Source organism: Nasonia vitripennis (genome assembly GCF_009193385.2).
Source record: "Nasonia vitripennis strain AsymCx chromosome 4 unlocalized genomic scaffold, Nvit_psr_1.1 chr4_random0008, whole genome shotgun sequence".
NCBI lineage: Eukaryota > Metazoa > Arthropoda > Insecta > Hymenoptera > Pteromalidae > Nasonia > Nasonia vitripennis.
In genome coordinates this window covers 863,627-888,699 of record NW_022279644.1, presented here as the reverse complement: position 1 = coordinate 888,699, position 25,073 = coordinate 863,627, and the positions used below count along the sequence as shown (strand labels likewise).

At 35.8% G+C, this 25,073-nt stretch overlaps 1 protein-coding gene across 12 annotated transcripts in view; it reads right to left on the bottom strand.

Moving 5' to 3' along the window:
• Window positions 1–25,073, bottom strand: part of LOC100115246 (trithorax group protein osa) — a 411,563-nt gene that overhangs the window by 17,975 nt on the left and 368,515 nt on the right. For all 12 annotated transcript variants that reach the window (XM_031930083.2, XM_031930084.2, XM_031930092.2 and 9 more), the window contains one exon: window positions 11,825–12,117. In XM_031930083.2, the coding sequence (XP_031785943.1) occupies window positions 11,825–12,117 (293 nt within the window). The remainder of the gene's footprint in view (window positions 1–11,824; window positions 12,118–25,073) is intronic.

The following is a 25,073-nucleotide window of genomic DNA, read 5'->3' as shown; positions in this document are numbered from 1 at the left end:
TTACTCACACAACCATCAATTTTTACACTTTGATATCTGTTACTAAGGAAACTAGCCTCCTAATTCCCATGCAGTATAATTTATCTAGCAAGAAACTATGATCCATTGTGTCGAATTCCTTAGCTAGGTCAAGAAATGTGACTAAGGTAGGAAGTATACTCTTATCGATATTGTTATACAACGAGTTTATTCAATAATTTAGTGCATTTTTGGTACCCTTTTTGTTAACAAAGCCAAATTGGTACTCAGAGATTATGTTAGTTTCAGTCACAAAGTCATAAAGTCTACTGTGTATTATTTTTTCAAAAATGTTCACTACATTTGATATCAATGAAATAGGCCAATACCAATTTTACTTTTTTCACCTAATTTGTAGACTGGGACAATTTCAGCCTTTTTGAGTGCATTAGGTTATATACCTGTTTCAATGCTTAAGTTTATAATATAAGTGATTGCTTTAGCTATATAGTTACTAATTAATTTCAAGGTCTTGGAGTTAATCCTGTCAACTCCACCACTTTTAATTTTTAATGTATTGATTGCAGATATTATATAACTCACTCGTGTTCGTCGGATTAATGAAAATTGTATTAGAATTCATAGACAGTAGATTGAGTTCCACATTATGCGGTTTCTCAATCCGTCCACTTAACTCTCGACCTATTTCACAGAAAAAACTGTTCATATTATTTGCAATTTCTGTTTTATCCGTTACTTTCCTATCACTAATATTTCGTGATTTATTGTTTCTTTGGATTTCTTGTTGCCAATTTTACTATTAATGACTTCCCATAGCTTTTTTGGGTTATTGATATTGCTTTGAACTTGTTTTTGATCGTATTTAATTTTTGCATCTTTAATAACTTTGTCTAGTATTTTAGCATATATTTGTATTGTAATTAAAGTTGGTCGTTATTTATATCCAGTTGCCATAAATCATACAAAAACTCTTTAGTTTCACATGAGTTTATTATTGCACTTGTTAGTGGTAACTAGGTCTATGCAATCTTTGATCTCATTTACGAGCACATCCGTCGAAGTTTTTATTCCTAGCGATGCTTATTAATTTTTTATAATTTACAAAGGTTTCTGGTTGTTTTGGTTTTTTCTTAATCTTGTTTAATGCAATAAATATTGGGTAATGATCTGTTATTGAAAGTTTTATTTTGTATGTAGTTGTTGTTAAATTGTTTGTTTTGATAAAAATATTGTCGACACAGTAACCCTTAGCGACTCCGACTGGCGGCTTGGTAATACCAACAAAACCAGGGATTTACCCTTCCTGAAAGAAATTACATAGGAATTCCTGACTAAGATTATCATATTCTATTAAGTCAATGTTAAAATCACCTATTACTAGGTGATTTTTAACACTTTAATTCGCAATTAAAAATTTATTTATCTCTAGAATAAATTCAGATTTTAGGATCCCGTGTGACCTATAAACCGCTGATACCTCAAGATTACTTTGGTTACTTAGTTTAATACTAGTATTTACAATCTTAATCCTACCAGTTTCAATTACATCTGTGCTTCGTTCTAAATTAACATTTACAAAGACTATTACGCCATCATTTTTGTTTATCGAACTATAGTTATAATAACACTTGTATTCATAGTCAGATCCTTTTAATTCATATATGTTATAATTAATCTGTTGAAAAGTTTTAGTGCTGACAACAATAGATGGCTTTGTAACCAAACTATCAATTAGTAATTTTACCTTATCAGAATTAGCATTCATGCTCCTGACATTGATATGCATAATTGTATCATTTTTACTGCTACTGATATTGTTGAAACTATCAACACTACTACATACTTTTTCATTTTGAAAAGAATCTTTTTGGATTATATCTATGAAATCAAATGTAGCCATTTTTACCTATGTATTATTTTCTTTATTTTTCTTTTCTCTGTGTGACGCCGGTGAAGTAGTGTACTGATCCAGTTGTTGCTTCGGTCTTTGAAGTTGATTTTTTGTGAGAGTCCTCACGCTCTTAGGTTTGTCTGGTTTTGGTTGTTGTGGAGTATTTTGTTTTCCATGTGGTTGCATCGTACTCGGTTCTTCTGGACTTTTGTTATCAACAGTCGGTACTTGCTGTTTTGTAGATTTTCTACTATTGTAGATTGAGTCTAGTGATCGTAATAAAGGGCTCAACGGATAGTCCGTTGAATCAATGAACTTTCCAATTTTCTTTTTCAGGATAGAGTTAGAGGTTAGAGTCATATGCAGTGTGTTTTATTTCAAGTTTCGTGGAATTCTTGGTATTACTAAATGCACAGTTTATGCACTTAACGGTTTCACTGGTATAATCACTTGTTTTATGACTTTCAACACATTTTAAGCACACGGTTTCATTTTGGCACTTCTTTTCACTGTGTTCAAACCTGCCACACTTATTGCACGGGTTATGAAGTTCATTCTTTTTTACATTACAAAGACCTTTTAGTTTTTGTTTTAGTACACTTTCTGTTAGTGCTACACTATGGTCACTTGTACAACTAATGATCACTTTATCTTTCCTATTTATAAATATATTCTTGGTTTGTAGGCACTTTTGTGCCGTTTAACGATCTATTACAAACTGTTTAATATCAACTTCACTGTTTACACTTTTTTGAACTGTGATCTTAGGTACTTTTTTTCAGAGGTTTTTGTTGTTGTTGTTTAACAGCATCTCTGACGAAGAATGTCTTAAACGTAGCTTGATTCAAGTTTCTTTGTAGTTTTTTTTTTTTAATTAGTTTCTTCTCCGTTAATTCAGTGACCAGCGTTCTCAGTAGTTTAATCTCTGTTTTCACAAACTCCATCTCACTGTCACTTATATTTGATTCTGAACTGAGTAGATCAGAAGTCTTAGACTCAGTCTCAGCTAGTATTTCCCTTCTCATTTCTTCAGTTATCTTAGATTTAATCTCAGGAATTAATATCTTTGCTGGTTCAGTCAGGCCTTTCTCCTTAATTTTTTGAGGTTATTTTCTTCTCAGTGTGCCATTTAATTGTCCGATATCTTGTTGAGATAGTTGATGTGAATAGCCTTATCACAGATGATGCACACTACTGTTTCTACTTTTTCTTCAGTGTGACATGAGAAAATGTGGGACGCTATCAGGAGGCTTGCGTCCTGGCGCCATGTTGGACGATGCTTATTATTATTATTACTTTTTATCTTTTCCTTCATCAATTCTACGTCCTCTCTTACTTCCTGCATTTTCTTCTCCAGTGCCTCTCTTCTTTCTCTCTCAAATCTCGCCTTGATCTTCCAGCCTTCTACCTCGTCCTCCGAACGACATATTTCCCTTTTCAAATTATTTTTCTCCTTTTTGTGTTTTGATTTAGCTAACCTCTTTTCTACCGTGTTGCACTACGTGTTTTACTATTCTGCCCGATCCCGATTCCTTTTTTCCTGCCCCTGTTCCTCTTTCCACTTGTGTCGTTTTCCAGCTCTTCCCTAGTGACATTTGATTCTACGTCCATTCCTCTCGTCTCCCCTGCTCGTAAAAAGTCTCTGCACTATTCTCGTTCCCTCGTACCATTTCTTTCATTTCCTTCCGATTACTTTTTCCTGATTTTTCGTCTTCTTCTCTTGGGATGTCAATTACACGTTTTTTTTTGTTTGCTCCTTCTCTCTTTTGCCTATTTTCTTTTTAAACTTCTTCTCCATTCTCTTTCTCCTCCCTCATCCGCCTGACTCTGTATAATTTCGCCAAGTTCTTCCTTTTCCCATTCAATTTTTTTTTCCAATTATTCTCTTTGTTGCCTATTCTATTGCACCTCACGAATATGTGTTCGAGGGTCTCTTCTTCTTCTCCGCATAACCTGCATATTTTCTCTTCATATTTCATCCAATACCTATATCCTATTGCTTGCTTGTCCAATCTAAATCTTGTTGTCATAGCCAGCCCTTTTTTCCTGTGTTCCCTTTTCTTCTTAAATATTCCGGAATCTCTCCCTGAGATTTATTAGTTCTCTTACATCTTTCGCCTGTCTTGATTTCCTCATTTCGCTTTCTCATTTCTACCACTGTATGTTCTTCTCTACTCTTTCCATCTCAACCCAAACCTGCTCTCCTTCTTTCAGCTTTTTGTGATATTCTTACAGTACCCAGAATCTTTTATTTAGTTTCTCTTTTCTAGTTTTGTTTCTACTTCATCTTCCTTTTTCTTCTTTTTCCAGAGTTCTCCAGCATTTTCTCCACAAGGTACCTTCCTTTGCCTTACTCAGTTTGACCTTGGATTTCATGGCTCTTCTCCTCGTCCTTTTTCTCGAGTTTGAATCTATTTGTCTCCAAATGTAGTACGTGTTCCGGAGTAGTTCTGTCTAGCTTCATCATCCATTTTATATACTTTCTCTGTATTGTCTCCAGTTCTTTCATACTTTTCCATCCTAAAACCTCTGCACCATATTCCATTACACTTTTCACCATCGTTCGAATAACCTTATCCTTAGTTCCTAATTATCCCAAAAGAGTTCTTTTTCAAGCCCCCACATTGATACCCTAGGTATTCCAAACTTTTTACTACCTTTATCTCCTTATCTTTCCAGAAAAAATTTATCCTCCTTCTTCTTTCTCCTTCCCCCATTATTAAACAACATTATCTTCGATTTTTCTGTGTTCAATTCTAAATCTTTCCCATCTATTATTTTCTCAAATTTCCTTAGCATTTGCTTTAATCCAGTCGCATTGTTCGCTAGCAACACTGCGTCATCCGCGTACAAAAGCGACCAGAATTTCTTTCTTCCAAGTACTATCCCTCCTTCCTGTACCTTGCTAAATTCATTTTTCGTGTCTGCCATCGCTACATTGAATAGTGTCGGGCTTAGCGGACACCCTTGCCTAACCCCTTTGTGCAGCTTAAACACACTTTGTCCTCCCCTATCTTAATTTCACTCCTTGTCCCTCTATATAACTCTTTGACCCTATTCCTTACTCTGACTCCTAACGCTAGTTTCCCCATTATCTACGAAGCCCATTTGGGTATCGTCTAGCATCTCTTTTTCCTGTAGCTCTCCTTCCATCTATACCCTTATTATTTCCGCGTATAATTTATAACCTGTGTCCATAAGAGTTATCTCTCTGTAATTCTCTGAGTCCTCCGTCTTACACTTCTTAAATAACAGGGCTATTAGTCCCGTTTTCCACTCCTATGGTACGTTTTTTATTGTCTAGAATAAATTTGTTATCTAGAATCTTAGTTATTCCTCCTATTACCTGTTTCTCCCTATGTATCCGTACCTCGTTTTGTAGCCCGTCTACACCTGGCACTTTTCCCTTCTTCATTTTTCTAATTTCCTTTCTCACCTCGTTTTCGGTAATGTTTTCTTCTTCTCCCGATCTCTCTCCGTCATCCTCTGTCCCTTGTTCGATTTTTTCCCCCTCACTCTCTTCTTTCTCCCCAGCTGTGCTTTGAAATGTTTTATCCATTCGTTATTTTTTATCGTACTGCTACATCTTATTCCCCTCTTTCTTCTACATTTTACCACTTTCCAGAATTTTCTTCCAGTTTTGTATTCTCCTGCTTCTTTTATTCTCTTTTTCATTTTCGCCTCCTTTTTCTTTTCCACTAAAACTCCCCATTCTTCTTTCGCTTCGACATACTCTTTTCTTTCCATTCCTTTCATTATAGCCTTACCTAGCCTCCTTACCTCTGCTTTTTTATTTCTGCATTCCTTGCCCCACCACGTATTTTTCTTTACTTTCTTGCCGTTTCCCTTTTTCTTTCTGATTGCTTTCTCTAGTTTTCGTACCAGTTCTGACCGTTCCGTTGCTTCTTCTCCCTTTACAGTTCTTCTCGGAATTATTCTATTGACTTTTCTGCCCATTCTGCCCTTTCTGTACTTTTTTCTTCCTCTTTCTCGTGTCCCCAGTTCGTTATGCCTGTCTCTATCTTCACTGCGTTATGATCCGATTTCAACCCGTAATTAATATTCATTTTACTCACCCCTCTTTTTCCTTGCTCATTGGCTATTACGCAGTCTATCACTGAACAGCCTGCCCCTTCCTACTATGTACGTGTATTCTTTGTCTCCTTCTGTGTTTCCGCTCATTATGCTTAAACACATCTCTCTTACCATTTCTAGTAATTCTTCCCCTTCTCTATTTTTCTTTTTGTCTCTCGATTTCCTCGTCTCGCTAACTTCTTTTTGATCTATTCCTCCTCCTTCACATCCCGTTCTCGCATTCATATCTCTGCACCATATCATCTTCTCTCCTCTGGCATTCTCCACTATCTCTTCTATTTCCTGAAAGTTGTGTTGTTTTTCCTATCTCATGTATACCGTTCCTATTCACCATGTATCCCCCCCCCCCTCTCCTTATCCTTGCTCCTCTGAATTCATTCGTCTTTTCTTTTATCCAATCTATTTTCTCTGTTTTCTTTCTCCTAATTTTACAGCCATCACCATCCTCCCTTTTACTGTCCCTCTTTCTGCCCCTTTTTTCGCGTTTCTTGCTCTGACTTCAAAGCCTTTTAGTTTCTTTTTTTCGAATTCTCCCTCTTTGTCATCTAGCCACGTTTCTTGTAGACAGATTACATCAAACCCTCTTAAGTAAACCCATGCCTTCTCATCTAATCATTTTATTCCTGCAACATTCCAATTAATTATTCTTATGCCTTTCTGATATCCTTTTGTCTCCCTCTTCCGTCCTCTTTTTTTCTCCGAAAAAGTTACTGTTCCCTTTCTCTCCATATATATTTTACCTCTTCTATCTATAACTTGTTGTAACCTATCTTAACTTTTTTTCCCTCTTTCCTTTCCTTTGCCGCGTATTCCTTTAGTTTCTCCTTATTTCTTCTTTCCTTCCATGGTAGGTCATGGTCTATGAATATGTTCCATCCTTGCAACCTTGCTTTTTCTCTCATAATTAACCGTTTTTCCTCCCAGTTTCTGCATTCTGCATCTATCCTGCGAATTCTCCTTTTCTGTATCCACGTATTCCTTATGGTATCGCTATCCCTAATTTAATTTTTATCCAATTTTCCACCGTCTCTCATCTCACTGCTCTTCCTGCCAACCCGATATCATTATGTTATTCTTCTACATGTCTCTTTCTCCCGGGATCCGTAATTCTCCATTCTAATTCTTCCATCTGTTTTATATCCTATTCCGCCTCGGCCCCTGTTACATTTTCCTCAGTCTCCCCTACTTGTGTTTTCCTGCTTTTACATTTCTCTTCCCTTTTTTCGAGTTTATCGTTCTTCTCTAGAATCCCTTTTAGTTCCTCTTTTCTTTCTTTTCTAATTTTCCATCCCAATTCCTTTTACCCGCTTCCCTGTTTTCTTCGTCCCTCTTTTCTTCTTCCCTCTTCCACACCTTCCTCCATTCTTTTCTATTACTTTTTATTTCTTCTCCTTTTTTTCACTTTACTCTGTATCATTTTTAGCCCTTCCTCCATTTTTTAAATTCATTTTTTTCTTCAGGCCTATATACCTCTGTTTCAAGCTCTCTCTCTCTCTCTCTCTCTCTCTCTCTCTCTCTCTCTCTCTCTCTCTCTCTCTCTCTCTCTCTCTCTCTCTCTCTCTCTCTCTCTCTCTCTCTCTCTCTCTCTCTCTCTAAAAAACTAAAACTAAACAATTTCTAAAACGAGAATGTTGAATTAAAATATCAGGAAATATAAAATAATAAGAGTTTGGAGTATTTTTGTTTTAAATTTAGAATTTAAAATTTATTTTTTTGACTGTCATAGTTTTTTAATATTTTCAGTTTGAAAATTTTACTTTTCATTATAAGTCAATGCGCAAATTTCGTGTTTTAAATCTTTATTACTTAATATTTTCATTTAAATTTTATAACTATTGCAATATATTTTTTAACCAAGCGACGTTAAAAGTAAGGTGAATCGCGCTAGCATTAATTGAAATACTATAAATTTTCGTTCAGACGTATTTGCTAAATTTAAGAATTCGGTATACCACGCGTTTTTTGCCAGCTTCTTCTTAGTGCTTTGATTGCCATTGCAGCCATTTTATTAATCACCATCATCACTGTGCATCTGATTATAGCGGCATTCTATGAAGAAATTCGACTAGTGCGGAAAGTTATTTGTTAAGATCTGTGCGTACTTTGTTAATAAGGAGTCTTTGTAGGTAAGAACCTTTCGAGGTTATGATTGCGCAAGTTCTTAAGCATATCACCAGAGCTGCTATCTTTTGTACATTGCAGCAACTCGTCCTCGCGAACAGGCCAGCCCTGCTGATCATTTTATTTGCACCTCTATAATGCCGTCTCTTGGTAAAAACAACGTATTTTACGTCAGCACTGAAGTATACTGAGTGCTTAACTTCGTTACGTCCCAGAAATTCCTAAATTCATTTATAGCTAAGAGTTGTTGTGTCAAGTCGTTTCCTCTTTTTCCTTCTAATGAAGTGCCTCCTTCATTACCAACCAAATTACTTATTCAAACTTCACTCATGAGAGCGCGTACCAGAGCATTTGATACGTCGTAAAGCATGACGAAAACATTTCGAATATTTCCTCCGATTCCACAACCTCGTCTCCTGGAAAAGATATTTACACTACTTCCTCTACCATGGCAGGGGCCTCGAATGCTGCTAGTCTCCTCCAGAAATGGAATACTCTTATATCGTGCTAACGAGATGGGCTTATATATAAGATGCTTGATGAAAATAGATTTATCATGACCAACATCAACACGCAAATTTTGGAACTTTCTGCTACGCGTAAAGGCCTAAGGCTCATCTAAATGCGATTAAAATTTTGAATCTACAACGCGACCGCGCGATTGAGGAACTCAAGGAAAAGTCCCATCAAGCCATTCTTACCGCTGAACTTGAAATCAGTGGTGTCCATGTATCTTGTATGCTATCTCTTTTCGATCAGGCTCATTAAATTATTTGATGTCCTTGAGTTACCCTCGCTTTATGCCGATGTACTTAATGCGCGTCTAATCAAACATAAATTTAATATATAAAGTCCAACTATATACAATTCATTCGCGCTAAAATTTAAATGCATTCTCCACGCGAAACGTCAGCCATCCCCTCTAACGAGATGCACACAGTGAATAGTCTATTTCATTATTACGTTTCTTACTTTTTACGTTGCTATTGTCCCACCTATTCTACTACGCTACGATTTCCTTTGCTTTTCTCGAAAAAAAAATTTGCAACATTTACTACTTATCAAGGGGCGCGGTAGCACCCCGATGGCAAGTTTTATACACTGTTTTGAAATGACGATACGAAGTTTTGAATTTTGAAAATTTTGCCGACGTACTTGCTCTAAAAATAATTTCTTTTAAGGGGCCTTGCAGTGTGGGGTAGTTAGTTTAAAGGTTTTTCGTTTTGGAGCTTAAATTCTCGCTCCCGCTCGCCTTCCTCCGGTTTGCCGACGTACTTTTTTTTTTAATACTCCTATAAGGAATCTCAGAGCGTGGGGTAGCTGGATTTAAGGGTTTCCGTTTTGGAGGCTCGCTTTCGCTCACCTTCCTTCGATTTGCCGACGTTCTTGCTTTTGAAAATAGTTTCTTTTAAAGAGCCTAACAGTGTGGATTAGTTAGTTTAAAGTTTTTCCGTCTTGGAGCTTGAATTCTCGCTCTCGCTTGCCTTCCTTTAATTCGCCAAGGTAAAACTCGTTATTAAAAATTTTCTCGTCTTTATAGTCTCGGAGCGTGGGGTAGCTAGATTTGAGGGTTTCCGTTTTAGGGGCTCGCTGTCGCTCGCCTTCTTTCGATTTGCCAAGGTAAACTCGTTACTAAAAATATTCTCGTATTTATAGTCTCGGAGCGTGGGAGATTTAAGGTTTTTCGTTTTGGAGCTCTGATTCTCACTTCTTCCTTTGGATTGCCGACGTACTTGCTTTTTAAAAAATACTTTTTTGTTAGAAATCTTATAGCCTGGGGTAGCTAGTTTTGAGGTTTTATATTTTGTAGTCTTTTGCTTGTTCACGCTCTCCTCCCTTCGTTTTGAGGACGTACCAGTATATTAAAAAAAAACACTGATATTATGGATTTCGGAGCGTGGAGTAGCTAGTTTCAAGGATTACCGTTTTGGAGTTCTGCGTTTCAATAAAAAAATAAGTACGGTCTTCAAATTTTTTTATCACTGAATATAAAAAATGTCAATAATGGTGCATGTTTTACAATTGAAATTTCAGAAAAATGCTTTTGTTATGTGTTTAGAAGATCCAGTTGGTCTGAGAAAACCTCCGTCAAAAGCGTCGACTTGGTACGAACTGGATCTTCTGGTTCAACTTAAGTGTTCAAACTTTATAAATATGTTTAATTACATGCAAATGGCTTAAATGACAAGTTTTAAGTCTATACGATGCATCCCTTTTGAAAAAATTAAGTTTTTTTCAAAATCCTTTGAATAAAAAAAGCAAATCTCAATTGTGGTGCATGGTTTATACTTGAAATTCAATACACAAGCCCATCTAAATTGTCAAACGTTTTAAAAAAAATATATGACAATGAAAAACGATAATATCTATTTGCTATAAAAATTTTAAGCGATTTTGGTGACTTGTTTTTGAGCTAAAAATCGAAAAAAATAGTTTTCTGTGTCGCACGATAACGGAAGTAAAAAGAATTTAATTAAGTTGAAATTATGGGAAAATATAGATCTTTTGTTTACCTCGGCTAGATTTTTTTGGCGGTTCATAAAACTGATCAGTTCAAAAGATATTAGGATTCAATTTTATTGTCTCTCACCCTGTATACCCTGCACAACTGAAAATTACTATTTTTGTTAAAGCTTATAACTTGCTAACTAAAGTTCAGAATGTTTTAAGGAAATTCAAGATTTTATGAGATTATGAGGACCCTATGGCATTTAAAATATTGAATTTTAAATATTATCATGAAAATTATATGATTTGATATTGTGACTGGTAGTGGACAGGAACAGCGCCCGTCTAACAGCTGTCATACCCACCCATCACAGATATAACGCGAAAAATATTTATGGTAAAGTATTAGCCTATAGAACAAAATAATTACATTTGAACATATTGATAAATATATGTCTGCTAAAATAATTTCAAAGCTGTAAAGAAAATGTAAAAAGTGTGAGAATCAACCCAAATTTATAAATAATAAACCCGAAATCCATGCTATGCTGACAGCGTTTTATCGGTCTGATTTCCGACCTTGCCAGATCTTTATTAAACAACAAAAATATGTCTAGCTATAAAAATAGATAAACCATATCAACCAATATTTAAAAAAGGTTTAGATATTAAAAAATAAATAATGAGTAGTAACAGATATAGTTAACAAAGAGCACTGTTATTATCGATTACGTTAGAAAATTCAAATTATGTAGCAACGAGTACTGAGAAGTTTGTTATAATAATAATAATAATTAATACTTAATTTAATATATAAATACGATCCTCGTGTAATTATAAAGTAAACATAAAATTCAACTTTTATATTGAATGAAAAACATTTTGTTTAATTCTATAAAAATATAAAATTAGGATGAAATTGAACAAATTAAGTGAAAATTAATTATTAGTAAAAAATGTTTTAATTCTACTCTGTACTATCAACTCACAAATTGCAAGTCTTCCTGTTTATTGATAGTTTTGTTTTTTATATTTATGACAAAAGTGAAATTAGTCTTAACATTTTAACATTAGTAAAATCAAAGCAATGGGTCGGATTAATCTTAAAATGTGTTGGAATTGGGAGTAACTTATCATTCGAAGTTTTTTTGTGTTTATCAATTCTTTTTTCTAAATTTCAAATAATTTCAAATAACGAAATACTTTAAAAATTAACTATCAAACATATGCTATAAAATGTTTATATAATATAGGTAGACATTAGATAAAAATAAGTTAATTAAATGGTACCTGGTGAGATCCTGGCGTTGTGTATAAAGATGCATTTTGATTGTACCGATGTTCCCAAGAAGATTGAGCGTGCAGTAAAGAGTTCATATTGCTTTGCGTATTGGATCTGTTACTCTGCTGATTATTCCATTGTTGACTATTGTTGCCACTGATTGTTGAAGATACCGAAGTAACAACACTTGGAGTAGATTGCAATGGTTGTTGATGTTGCGGTTGAGATGCTGACTGTGACTGAGTGGTATATTGGATTCTGGCTGTATTTCCACTATATTGATTATTTCCACTTTGCCAACCTAAAAAAATGAATACCTTACTAGCTAAATCTTGCTCTCTAACACTTATTCAATGTATAAACAGAATACAAAAATTTTAAGTTTAATTCAAAATTATTATATAAAGTATAATAATGTTTATAACTTTATTATTTATTACTTCCTTCTAAAAGAAGCCTTGTAATAGTAAAATTTTTAGTTTCGCTAAAACTTCGTAGGAACGCATTTAAAGAAAATGTCCGTGCAGATGGCTGTGTGTTTGTGTGCGCGCATGCGTGTGTGCGTGTATGCGTGCGTGTGTGTGTTTGTTTTATGTGGCGTAGGCAGAGCAAGCTCTGCACAAGTGGCCCAACAACACCGGATCCCTACCAGTACTATCGATAAACAATACTTCCGTGAGGCCCTTTAACTAACCTTTTTGGTTTCTCCTTTATAGTTTGACATTTCCATACATCCCCCATCCACCAAGGTGATTAGGGGTTTAGGATCGAACTCATCTTTTTCATTCTGCATCGTCCTGCCATCTTCGTTATTCTGCATCGTGCAGCCGTCTGCTTCCTGCAGCATCGTCCGGTCGTCTACTTCGAGCAGCATCGACCAGTCATTCTCTGGATAGATTCAACCCAAACACTTACGTTCCTCTGCATTGGGTGAGGGAGTCTGGGCTCAACTCAGTTACTTACGTTCCTTAGGGTCGGTCTGAGGAGCACTTAAAGGTACTTAACCCTAACTCCTACGTTCCTCTGCATAAGTCCGAGGAGCATTTCGTATCTACTACCTAGTGGCCTTCGTCTAGCAACAGTTTTACTCAGCTGTTTTGCCTTGTCCCTGTAGTGCCTCGTGTATCTTGCCCCAGCTGGCTAAGTTAAACGTATATTTAACATCTAGTGTAACAATAGCACAGTACTTCTTGGTTTCTCCTTTCCATCTTTTTCCTCGGTGTCGACTACTAAGTTTACGGTATCAAGAGTGGAGCGTTTTTTTCTAAAGCCGTATTGATATTCCGCTAGTCCACCTGGTTTATCATTGACTTCGTCAATTCTAACGCCGATTATGCGCTCTTAAATCTTGCCCAGGGTGTCGAGCATGCAGAGTGGTCTATACGAGGCAGCTTCTCTAGGTGGCATATCTACTTTTAGTAGTAGTACCAGGCGTTGCTTCTTCTAGTTCTTAGGAAACGTCCCTTCTTCAAAACGTGAATTGTACAGGTCCACAAAGACATCGGGTCGTGCCTGTATAGCTTGTTTCAATGCAATATTGGATATGCTATATAGGTCTGGAGCCTTGTTCCCAATTTTTTTGCATACAACCAGTAATTATTCTGTGGTTTGTTGGAATGATTTCGTCATTTGCCTTCGCCTCAGAGATATTTGTCACTTCCAGTTGAAGGAAAAATAGCGTGGTCACAATACGGTCCAGCAATTCCAGGCTCTTAGGAGGGGGAATATAACCTACCTTTATCTTCATCATTACTACTTGGTACGGTCACCCCCAGGGATCCAGCGCAACCTCGTCCTGTAACTCTTTAATGCACCGACGGCGGGACTGAGCACTGTGGCTTGACCCGCTTAGGGTAGTCATGTTATTAACTCACTATCCATGTTTGATTTATCTTTGGGTTTTTTTTTCCTAGCCTGTTTGGTCTGCGGAGCATATTTTATTACTGCTCGACCCTTTGGCCGGTTGAAGACACCTTGACGCGCCGATGAGCATTTCCCTATTCGCCACTCAGGATCCAGCTCAACCTCGTCCTGTAACTCTTTAAGGCACCGTCGTTTATTTTCTCGGATATTTTTCTTGAGTATCCGTTTAGCATCCTTCATTTCTTTGTTTAGGACGTCTACTATTTCTCTACGTCGACCAGTCTTGTAGTATTTCTTCCGAGCCCGCTGTTCCCGTCTTCTAGTTCGATGACACTCGCTGCGGGTAGCGTCAATTTCTTTATATTACCAGTATACTGGCGGTCGTCTATTCTTGGAAGCCCTCCTTGGAATCGTTGCGTAGCAGGCTCGGGTAATATTTCCTATTACCTGCTCGACCTTATCATTCGCAGATCCAAACAGCTGTATTTCTGCTAAAGCAAGCATAAATGTCTCCTTATTATAATCCTTCGTTTTCTAACCGACTCTTTTTGTCGTTGCCCTCCTGTTGGATCTCTGTTTTAATATTTCTATCTCCATTATTATTGCTTGGTGGTCACTATTTGTGTAATGATCGCTTACCATCCACGATCTAACTAAGCCAATTAGGCAGCTGCTAACAAACGTAAGATCTATGATGGACCCTGCATCTCCTCTTTGTAATGTGTAAGAGCATCCCTGGTTATCTAAGACTAAGTCAAGGAGGGCAAATGCTTCCAATAGCGCTTGTCCTCTTTCGTTCGTCCTTTGGTGTCCTACTCTACTGCCCAGGCGTTGAAATCGCTTGCTATCAGTACCAGTTTTCTTCCTAGGACATCCTTTACTAGCCGGCCCAACAGTTGTCTGAATTGTTCTATCGACGCGTTAGGAGAAACATAGCAGCTGTAAATGGGTACGCCTTCGATCTTAGCGCGTACAAATTCTTTATTACGTCCTGTCATTTTTGCGTGAAAAGCGGCGTCTCCGCATGCCCATATCGCCGCTTTACCAGTACTGTCTATATCCCACAATGGTTTGTCCGGGTCTCTGTATTGTTCACAGACGATGGCTATGTCGATCTTTGTCTCAGAGACATACTAGCTTAGTAGGTCCTGTGCAGTCGCGCAGTGATTTATATTTAACTGCACTTTTTCATTTTCTTCATCTGTCAGTGGCTTCAACTGCAGCTTGGTAAACTGGGCATGCATAGCTATCAACTGCGTGATCACTCTTCCCACCTGTGCCTTCTTTGCAGAGTACACAGTTAGGTTGGTTCTTACACTCCTTCGCTTTGTGCTCATCTTTTCCACATTTAAAGCAAAGCTTACCTCTATCACCTGAATCCTATAGTTGACTCATCCTATTCTGATATTCTGTAGCTTAGTGATCTTAGCCGCTATCTGATCTGGTACCCGTATCACTGTAATCTGCGTGACACCGTACGTCTTTCGCAGAGATCTTATCGTAGTCTTCTATAATGTTCTTTCCGCCAATTTCCTTCTGTAGTGCTTCTAGTACCTCCTCTTTTGAGGTAAGCATGTCCAGATCTCTTACTTCAATGGTTTCTTCTTGCTGTAGTGCTTTAATTGTGGCGCCTTCCACTAGTACAGCTTTAACTGCTTATTGGAAGTCTAAGGTATCGACTTCTCTTGTGCGTTTAAGCTCTATAAGAAGATTTTCTGCCACTCTTTTGCGTATTTTATTTACGCTATCGCCCATCTTGTTAAGTGACGGAGCCGCTTTCATTTTTGATAAAATGTCTGTATAGTCCTTCCTTCTGCAGCCTTGATAATTAAAGCATCTGGTCCGGGGGGCCCTGCCGGCTGTGGTCTATCCTTGATGGTCCTATTCTGGTTTGTAAAGCAAGGGACACTTTTATTCTCTTTGCTTGCCTTTTTCTCCTTTTTCTTTGCCTTTCTTGTGACGACTTCCTGTCACGCTGCCTTCTTAGGTCGATCATCCTCTCCTTTATTTCCTCTATTTCTATTCTGTGTAGTTGGATCTTCCTTTGTTGTACCCGCCTTCCGAGATCTAAGACTTGGGGTTGTCTGGGTTTCCCTTCCCTGAATTCCCGGGCGTTGGCATCACTGTAAGCTATCATCTGCCATGCAGAGATTCTTATAGCTTGCTCTTATGATTCTGGCAAAATCTTCAATTTGTTTGTGCACATTGTTTCTATCCTTGGCATAGTCCATCAATTTCTTGATTCTGCTGCCAAGGCGGTCAAAATAAATCGCACAATCACACCTCACACCTATTTACATATTAGCATGCGAGGATGTGCACTAGGGTGGACCTTAATTATTTTTTTTTCCACTCGGGCAGGGCAAATATAGCTTCTATATACCTCAAAAACCATGCGCATATAGGTTTTGAACCCATAGCATCGATTTTTCACGTGCCTCAAAGTACCCGAAGTTTCTTATGGGATTTACATGTTAAAAAAGGGTCAAAAGGTTTATCGTTCTGAAAACCTGTGAAAATTTTGGAATTTTAACTTTGGAAGTATATTTTCCCATGTATTTTGAGCCGCTAAATCGAATGGTGCAATTGGCTTTTGCCGATTCAATCGAGAAAAGAAGTTAAAATCATCAAAAAACTCGAAAATCACGGTAAAAAGGCCAAAAAGCTGATTTGTAATATTTTCTACTAATTTATACTTTGAACTACTGAATCACATAAACTTATTAGTTTAAAAAAATAAAATAAAATTTATAAGCTGAGATAAAGAAAAACGATCTGTCGAAGCGAGATTCTGAAGGTAAAAATTAAAAAACAGTACAAAAATATTCTAATCGTAATTCAAACAAAATATTCATTCATATGGCCGCATCAACGTTTCCTTCTTGCTATCTGAAAACAAGCTTCGATAATCTTTAATTACAGGTAATAGGTATTGCAATTGCTTTTCATCTTTAGTCAAAAGATTGTTGAATTCAGTTATCAATTTTACTTCTCGTTCGGCTATATCATTCACGACTCTGAGGTTTTTAACAACTACCAAACCATGAGTGTAGTTTCTATCTTTGGCCCATTTTGATGGATTTTTTTCTAAAAAAGTTGTGTCAATTTTTAAACGTCTAAAAGTTTCATAAGTGTCTTTGCAAATAAAATCACCAATATTTGAATTCACTATTTTATCCAAATTTTTTTCATTGACTAAAATTCGTTTCCCATAAACAAACGCACTAGAATTTGACTGTAGAGCTTCGCACATTTTTAACTTTTCTTCATTTGAAATAGTAAAGTCAAAAAATGCTAGGGCTGTTAGTTGCGGAGTCAAATACCACAAGTGATTCATAAATTTTCTAACAGCACAGTCAGATATACTTTCATCAATTCTTCTATATTCGTACAAACACTTTAAAAACTTTAAATCTTGATTTGGTGCTTGAGCAGCAAATGGAGTACAAAACTAGGCATAAACGTAGACTCTTACTATAAAAATGCAAACGTCTCTACATTTTACTTCAACATCTTTTTTATCTAGCAAATATTGTTTCCGAAAGATGAATATTTTCAAACAATATATAGCTTTTGCCATCCACCTAGCATGGTGAATAGCTCCAGGTGGATAAAAAGTTATACCACTAGGTAATTTTCCGCCTAGAAAAATGATGACTAGTTCCAAAAATTCTTTGAAATCACTTCTGTTTAAATCCTTTTTTAAATACTTCGAACAAAAGTCTAAAATTTCTTCTTTTACATCTTGCAGAGATTCAATTACAAAAGTATCACTAATACCCGGTTCAAATTTTGTTTGATCTACAGATTTCCAAAAATCTCCAAAATTTTTAAACAATTGTACCTCCGGACCAGTTGTTTTACCAAATTTTATTTCAAAAGTACTTCTTAGAACAAGCTCGTAAATATGATGCCGGCAGATAAAATAGAGAAGATCTTTATCGATTAATCTTTCTAATAACACACAAGCTCCATTTATTCGACCAGTATTGCTAGCTGTTGAATCACAACAAAGAGCTTCAATATTTTCTAATAAAGACCAGTCATTTAAAGTATCGAATACTGCTTGAGCTTGATTTATTCCACTACTAGAAGAGATATTTGGAACACCCAAGAGTTGCTCCATTCCATTACTTGTAATAATAATCGCTAGTCTATCAGTAGTTTCTCTTCGTAAATATCCTGGAAGCAACTTTCCACCCCAGTGGATGGTGCTCGGTAAACCAGAAAAAAGTGGTGGAGCAAGTTTTTTAATTGCCTCATATCGTTCTTTGCGAAAATTTTGACGAGCCCTGTGAATAGATGATGTGTTTAATACTAAATTGCGCGTATCAATGCTGAATGCTTCCGCAGCGGCCATCAACAAATGTATTACGTCTCTTTTACTAATTTTACATTTATCTAATACTGTAGCCAATTTCGCAGTCATAATTGGTTCAGTAGCTCGCCTTTTCAGATGAGGTGTACTTTCAAATAATGGAGATTCAGACTCTGTTTCAAGCAATTCATGTAAATCTTCTGTAAATAAAATTAAAGAGATTAAATTAAAGGTTAATAAAATAAAATTATGCTATAAATACATTTTTTCTCTATTAGTAAAAACTGATGTCAACTGATTATTCAAAAATGCAAACTTTTGTCGCCATACTACGAGAATCATCCTTTTGCATTTTTAATGAAGCATCGACTACCTTGTCCTGTTTGATGGTAACCGAAATTTCATTCTTTACAATATTGAGGCTTTCATAGTCCACTTCCATTGGTGATGGCTTACTTGTGTCTGTATAAGTTGTTGAGGTACTGGAACTAAAAGTTTTATTTCTTTGCAGAGCTGAAAAACAAAATTTTGTAATTCTAATCTAACCTTCTACAATCAAGGTCATTAATAAAAAATGAAATAAACAAGTTTAAAAAAAAGTATTTCATCATTAATCAATTATTTTGTACATACAATAATTTCAAACTGTATTTTTTGAGAGAGCAGGCCACTTTAAAAAATTTACAAAATTGTTTTTTTAAATCAATTCCGAAAACCTTTAATAAAAAAAATTATTTATTGCAACTGCATGGCGTGATCGCTATAAAGCTGAGTGATATCTTTTATTTTTTCGAAGATATAAACTTAAAACTTTACAGGTAAGTGTAATTTAACTTAATTAACAATAAAAAAGAAGTTATAGTACTTCAAGTCCTTGAAATATATCAGCAAGTCCTAAAAGTATGAATGTTGACAAAAAGTTGGGGTTGCGCTGAAATTGAATATTACATTTTTTCTCATATCTCTGGATCTATGATAGGTAGAGATTTGAGACTTTGCATACAGGCTTATTTTACTTTAATATAATGAGAAAAACACAGTTGGATTAAATTTAACAATTTTTGAAATTTATTTATTAAAAAACTTGACATTTTGATATTGGTCGAAATTGCCGCTAAGGTAGGTTTTTTCGTCAAGTGAATTTTTATTTATACGTTTAATTAATGCAAATAGTTCTTAAAAGAACTGATTGTTATTGAATAACTTATTATAAATTACCTGTAAAGTTTTAAGTCTATATCTTAGAAAGAATAAAAGATATCACTTAAAATGCAAAATTTCAGCTCTCCGTAGAACTCACTTTTGAACAAAGCTTAACTATATGTAGATCATCAGTTCTTTCTGCAGCATCGACTATAACCACCATTTCTATTTTCCATGTTCAGCCGTGTCATAATTAAGTATTCAAAAACAAAATATAATTACCTCTCTGATCAAGTAAAAACTGTTTATCAGATTCGTCTTCCATCTTCTTCAAAGCATCTGCGCAAGCAATGTCAAATAATTTGTTTATGCTTTCTTTATATGTTTGTTCATTTTTTATTTGAGTGTCTGATCTAAGTGAAGCATTTCTTTGTATTTTTCTCCATCTTTCATATTCAGCCTCCAGTTTAATGACACATTTTTTATCTTCTTGCGTAGGAATTCGAGCTTTCTTCCAAATAATGATACACTCTTCAATGGTTAACTTCGCACTTTCACGTACAGACTTTGAAACTCTTCGTAGGTTATAGAATAAAGCAGCTAGTACTTGTTTTATCGTTGGTAGATTATTAGTTGCAACTATTTGATTAGTACAATATCCAATGTGATTGACTCTTTCGCGTAAATTATAAGCCATTGTTGAAAAACTAAATAAAATTGTTCATGCGGAGCAATATATCTCGAAATTAAAAAGTACCTGTTGAAATAAATTGAGCCGTGGTTAAATAGGAAAATAAGTTTAATATAAATATTCTTATGTTTACATGAGCTATATGCTCGCAGTGCAGTGCTTATTGCTCTGAGTCCGATGATAGAGAGAACGTACAGTGTTTATTGTTTATCGTTGTATAATATAATATGTATACATTCAACACTACCATTTTGTATTCACGTCACTTCGTGTCAGATGATCCCTTCGCTGATCCGAAAAGTCTTTAGGCCGCAGTCCCATCGATGGAACGAAAATCCGGAATAAGAATTCTGGAACGACAACAGCCACTCACAGCCATTCCGGTTTACCCTTCCGGTTTTTGAATATAGCCCGTATCCGATACAAAAGAATTTTTCAGATATGTATAACTATACTTTTTATGTATAAAAAAATTGACCTCGTATTAGTAACATTGTAACAAACCCATTTTTTGGTCACTTTACCGTGATTTTCGACCTTTTTGACGATTTTGGCTTATATCTTGTTTTCTCAATTGAATCGGCAAAAGCCAATGGCACCATTCGTTTAATGAGCTCAAAATACATAAAAATGTATGTTTTTGAAAAAAACTTTCCAACTTATCATTTTTACACGTTTTTTTTGCGATTTTTCGAGTTTTTCAACGATTTTGGCTTATAACTTTTTTATTTCACTATTACGGCGAAAACTAATAGCACCATTCGATTCAGCGAATAAAACTAATAAGTTTATGTGATTCAGTAGTTCAAAGTATAAATTAGTAGAAAATATTACAAATCAGCTTTTTGGCCTTTTTACCGTGAATTTCGAGTTTTTTGATGATTTTAACTTCTTTTCTCGATTGAATCGGCAAAAGCCAATTGCACCATTCGATTCGATTCGCATGGTTTTTGAGGTATATAGAAGCTATATTTGCCCGGCCCCAGTGAAAAAAAAAATTAAGGTCTACCCTAATGTGCACGCTTCACCGCTGCTGCGTCATCGCTTGCTCCTAATCCGCACGCACACACACACACTATCCGTGCGAGCTACGCCGCTGCGTGCTCGCTCTCGTTGCGCAACTATGGTTCTACTCCCCCTCTGCCGCTGCTGCTGGTATGTGGCTGTTGTGCTGCTGCTGGCTATTCGGCTGTAGTGTTTACAAGGAAGAGAGGGGCAGCGGAAAGGTTCGGCGTTTCTAAACTATAGTTGAACGACTTAAGCTTTCAATTAATTTTGAAATACGCAACGGATCGTGTACGGGGAATTGCAGGTATTTTAAAAATCATTAAATACTGTATATTTGAACAATATTTCATCTATTGAAACTATAAATTTTGTTAGAGGAAGCTACATGCCAAAGAATTAGCAGCAGTTTTTTGGTTTATTATTGTTCATATACATTTTAACATTTGTTAGTATATTCTCTCATTTTCTTAAAGTGTAAGTTGTGTAAAGTAGAATAATGTAACAATAAGGAGCTCTCTTTTTCCTGTACTTGTTTTATTGTAAATTGGAAATATAGACGGCTGTAGTTGAAAATTTAAACAATGAGGTCTAGGTTTTCTGTTTTGACAACTACGAAACAATTATCTACGTATCTCTTAAAGATTTCAATGGCATTACTAAAAATATTGAGACATCGTTCTTTTAATAATTTTAGTCATTTTGGCGAACTAGATGCTAGTATAAAACCATGTCCCCGGACCATTTTTCTGTTTTCTTCCAATAGTATTAACGCCCTTCTTTTATCTTCTGTTTCTTTATAGATCCGTTTGATCAAGATTATTTTTGTTGAAATGTTCTAAAAGTCGGCAAATAAATTAGCTCATAACAGCAGGCCAAACCAATTTCATTCGTAGGGAATATCATCCTTTATCACCTAACTAAAGCTTGACTAGAATAAAAATAATAGCTTTAATTTTAAATTAAAATCTTCTTAACCTAATTACAGTCTTCATTTTTAGGCACGACCGCGACACGAAAGTGCCTTATAAATTCGTGCGCAAAAAATGTGTGAGATGCGATATCTCATAAAATTTTTTCCCGATAGGGCTAAAATTTTAGGAGATGTCTCCTCTTGTACGAAGTAAAAAACTATTTTTTCTTATCCCAATTCTCTACGTCGTTTTGCAATGCGGGCACAATTTGTGCAATTTTCAAGTGTTTTCCCCTCTAAAAAAAGTGATGGCCTACGTTTTGAAGCATTTGTTGTGAAGGATTTAATACGTGATTCTGATTGGTTGCCATGGTTTATTGGTTATGAAGCGACATCTGTGTTAAATGGCGTCAAAATTTAAAATGTAATTTCAATTATAACAATAAAATCATTATTTTCAAATCATTCTGAATCAGCAATTTGAATTTAGCATTTTCAGCGGCTTTACTTTTCCTGTGACACTTTTTAAAGAAAGGATTGTAAAATTTTTAGTAAAGTTTTAGAGGTCAAGTAACGAATTGGGCAACAAAAAACTGAGCGCGCGTAGCGCGCTGGACTGCTAGTTTTAATAAAATATTTGGTGTTACATGATTATCTCTAAGAGACTTAAATCAATCGGACTAAAAATTTGTGGGCGAACTCCCTTCATACTAGTAAGGTAACAGAATTATTTTGGGCTTGATCCTGCATGTACGCAGAATGCGGTCACCTCCAAAAATCGTTAAAAACGAGTTTTTAGCTCTAACTCGAATTATTAGCAATCTACAAAAAAAAGGTAAATAGAAAAGTTGCAGATCTTTAAAAAATACAACTTTTTAAGCTTGAAATCAATTTTTTTACAGCATAAAAACCAATTATTTGCCATAAAACTTTGGGAATTTACGTTTTATATGAAAAACGATCATCTGAGCAGAATTATTACTGATTTGGCCTGACATTTTTTTGTAAGTTCCTTTTAACCTACTATGGTGACAGAATTAATTTAGGCTCGATTTCGTGTATATATAGCGAATATTGATGTCGTTGAAGAAATCAGCAACGCCAGCCCAAACTGCCCAGATAGTTTGAATCTGCTCCAGAGACGCCTTGAGGTGTTTGAAATATCCAGCAACATCAAGTTACACTGCCCAGACAGAGCAAATTAGCTCTAGAATAGTGCATGCATGGTCGAATTGGCAGCAATAAATAAATAATCACTGTCCTCTGACACCAATGCCACATAGCCTCCAGTAGGAGACATCACAATTACATCACTGATTCAACTCTAAAAACAGATCGCACAGTCACATAGTTTCTGGTTTCACTGCAAACCAGCTAGGCAGCATCTAACAAGAAAACTATATCAGCACAGCAGTAGAATCAGCAGGAGCAGCAGCAGGACAACTCACAAAAACGGAAGATAACCTCCAAGCAAAAACTCAAATTACTTGCTGGAGTTATGTATCTTCCGATATCATGTATCAAACATGGCGGAGACAATTTATTACAAATGTCATCCTAAAATAGAAGTGAAAACAGTTGTGTGTCTAATTTGTGAAAGTGTGTACCACACAAGTGATTTTGCAAGATTAGATGGTGCGATTAAATTAAGTAGTGTATTAGAAATATGCAATGAACATCATGATATCGATCTTACCTCAAAAATAAGTAAAGGAACGCTATGTAATGAGGCAAGGCATATAGTCGCTCAGATAAAATCAAACCATAACGCGGAATCTAAAAAGAAATTACTCGATAATTTAGAAATCAAAGTCAAAACACACACGGCAGATGGCTGCGTGGTCATATCACCAGCTGGTCGCCAGATCGATGCACACAATGTATGCGCAGCAGTCAAGCTCGCTTTGACAGAGCCAACGAACAGCTGTTCAGCTTTTTATTTAAATGATAATAAAACTAATACTTTTTATGTTTAAATTACGAAAATCCGGGACATAATTGCCGATTGGTAATAAATCTATCTTTGTGCAAAATGGCCATATATTATTGTAGACCAACACTCTTTTAAATTGTAAACGAAAGAGATAAAAAAAACAATGTATTTAATTGATTTTTTTTTAAGCCAAGCGTCAGGCTATCACGTGAATCCTTCCCAGTCAACAAAATGTCGTCTTGGTGACGACAAAGGTCTTACCTCGGCTGCTCAGCGTTTCCGTTTCGACGGACCGCGGAGAGTAGCGGAGTCCATCTCTGCTTGGCTAACACGTAAGTTGGAACGTCTCTTATAGTATTTGTACTAAAAGAACTTTCAAGTTTGATCTGCTTTTAGAACGATTATTTATTTAAAATAACAATGTGCGTCATGCGCAATTGCATGTGCGTGTGTTGTGCGTCGAGACGATCATCGAGATTGGCCAGGGCACTATGCGCGATAATCGGGCTTTGCCCTAGGCCTTACTCTATGCTATACTTGCTCGCGCTTTTTTGCACGTGGTTTGCCATGCACAAAATTAACCAAGAGAGAGAGAGACAGAGAGAGAGAGAGAGAGAGAGAGAGAGAGAGCGGCCGTATCATCATCAGACTCGCTTTGCAGCTCAACCGGTCAGCTCTCCGGACTAACGAGTTGATCCACTACAGGGGCCCCAGGGAATGAGTATCAGTTGCAAATAAAAAAAGATAACTTATACTTTATAAAAAGTTTTAATATAGTAAGAGTGAAAACAGTTTATATTTCTCTAAGATTTAAGGTTATGCAGAGGGAATAAAATATCAAATATATATATATATATATATATATATATATATATATATATATATGCTCAGTGATGGCTTAGAAAATTGTATATATTGAACATATATAGTCATAGTACAAGTATTGACCGCAAGCAAGTGTAAAAAGTTTAGTTTTTCAAAAATTTAGTCTAGGCGTAATGAAGAAATGTCAGTTTCTACCTTTATTGGTCTACAAAAGTATGTCTAAAGATGCATAGTGATCATGTAGAATATAGTTTATTTAATATATGTAGTTAGTTTGACTGAAATAAATTTGGTTTGAGCAAGTATGATGTGTAATATAAGGTCACTTCTTATAAACATTAGGTCCTGCGCACGGACGGAATAAAAATAAGGCTTCGCTACTAGGAAAACTTTTTTAAATTGGGGATTTAGAATTTTTACATACTGTGAATTTGTTCAAATTTAATTTTCTACAAAATAGCCACAATACTTTTATGAAAAAACCTTTTTGTAAAAAATGGCACAGAAATAATTGGAAATAAACAACTTTTTGGTCAAATCCAATAGGCGTTCGCCCTAGGTATAAG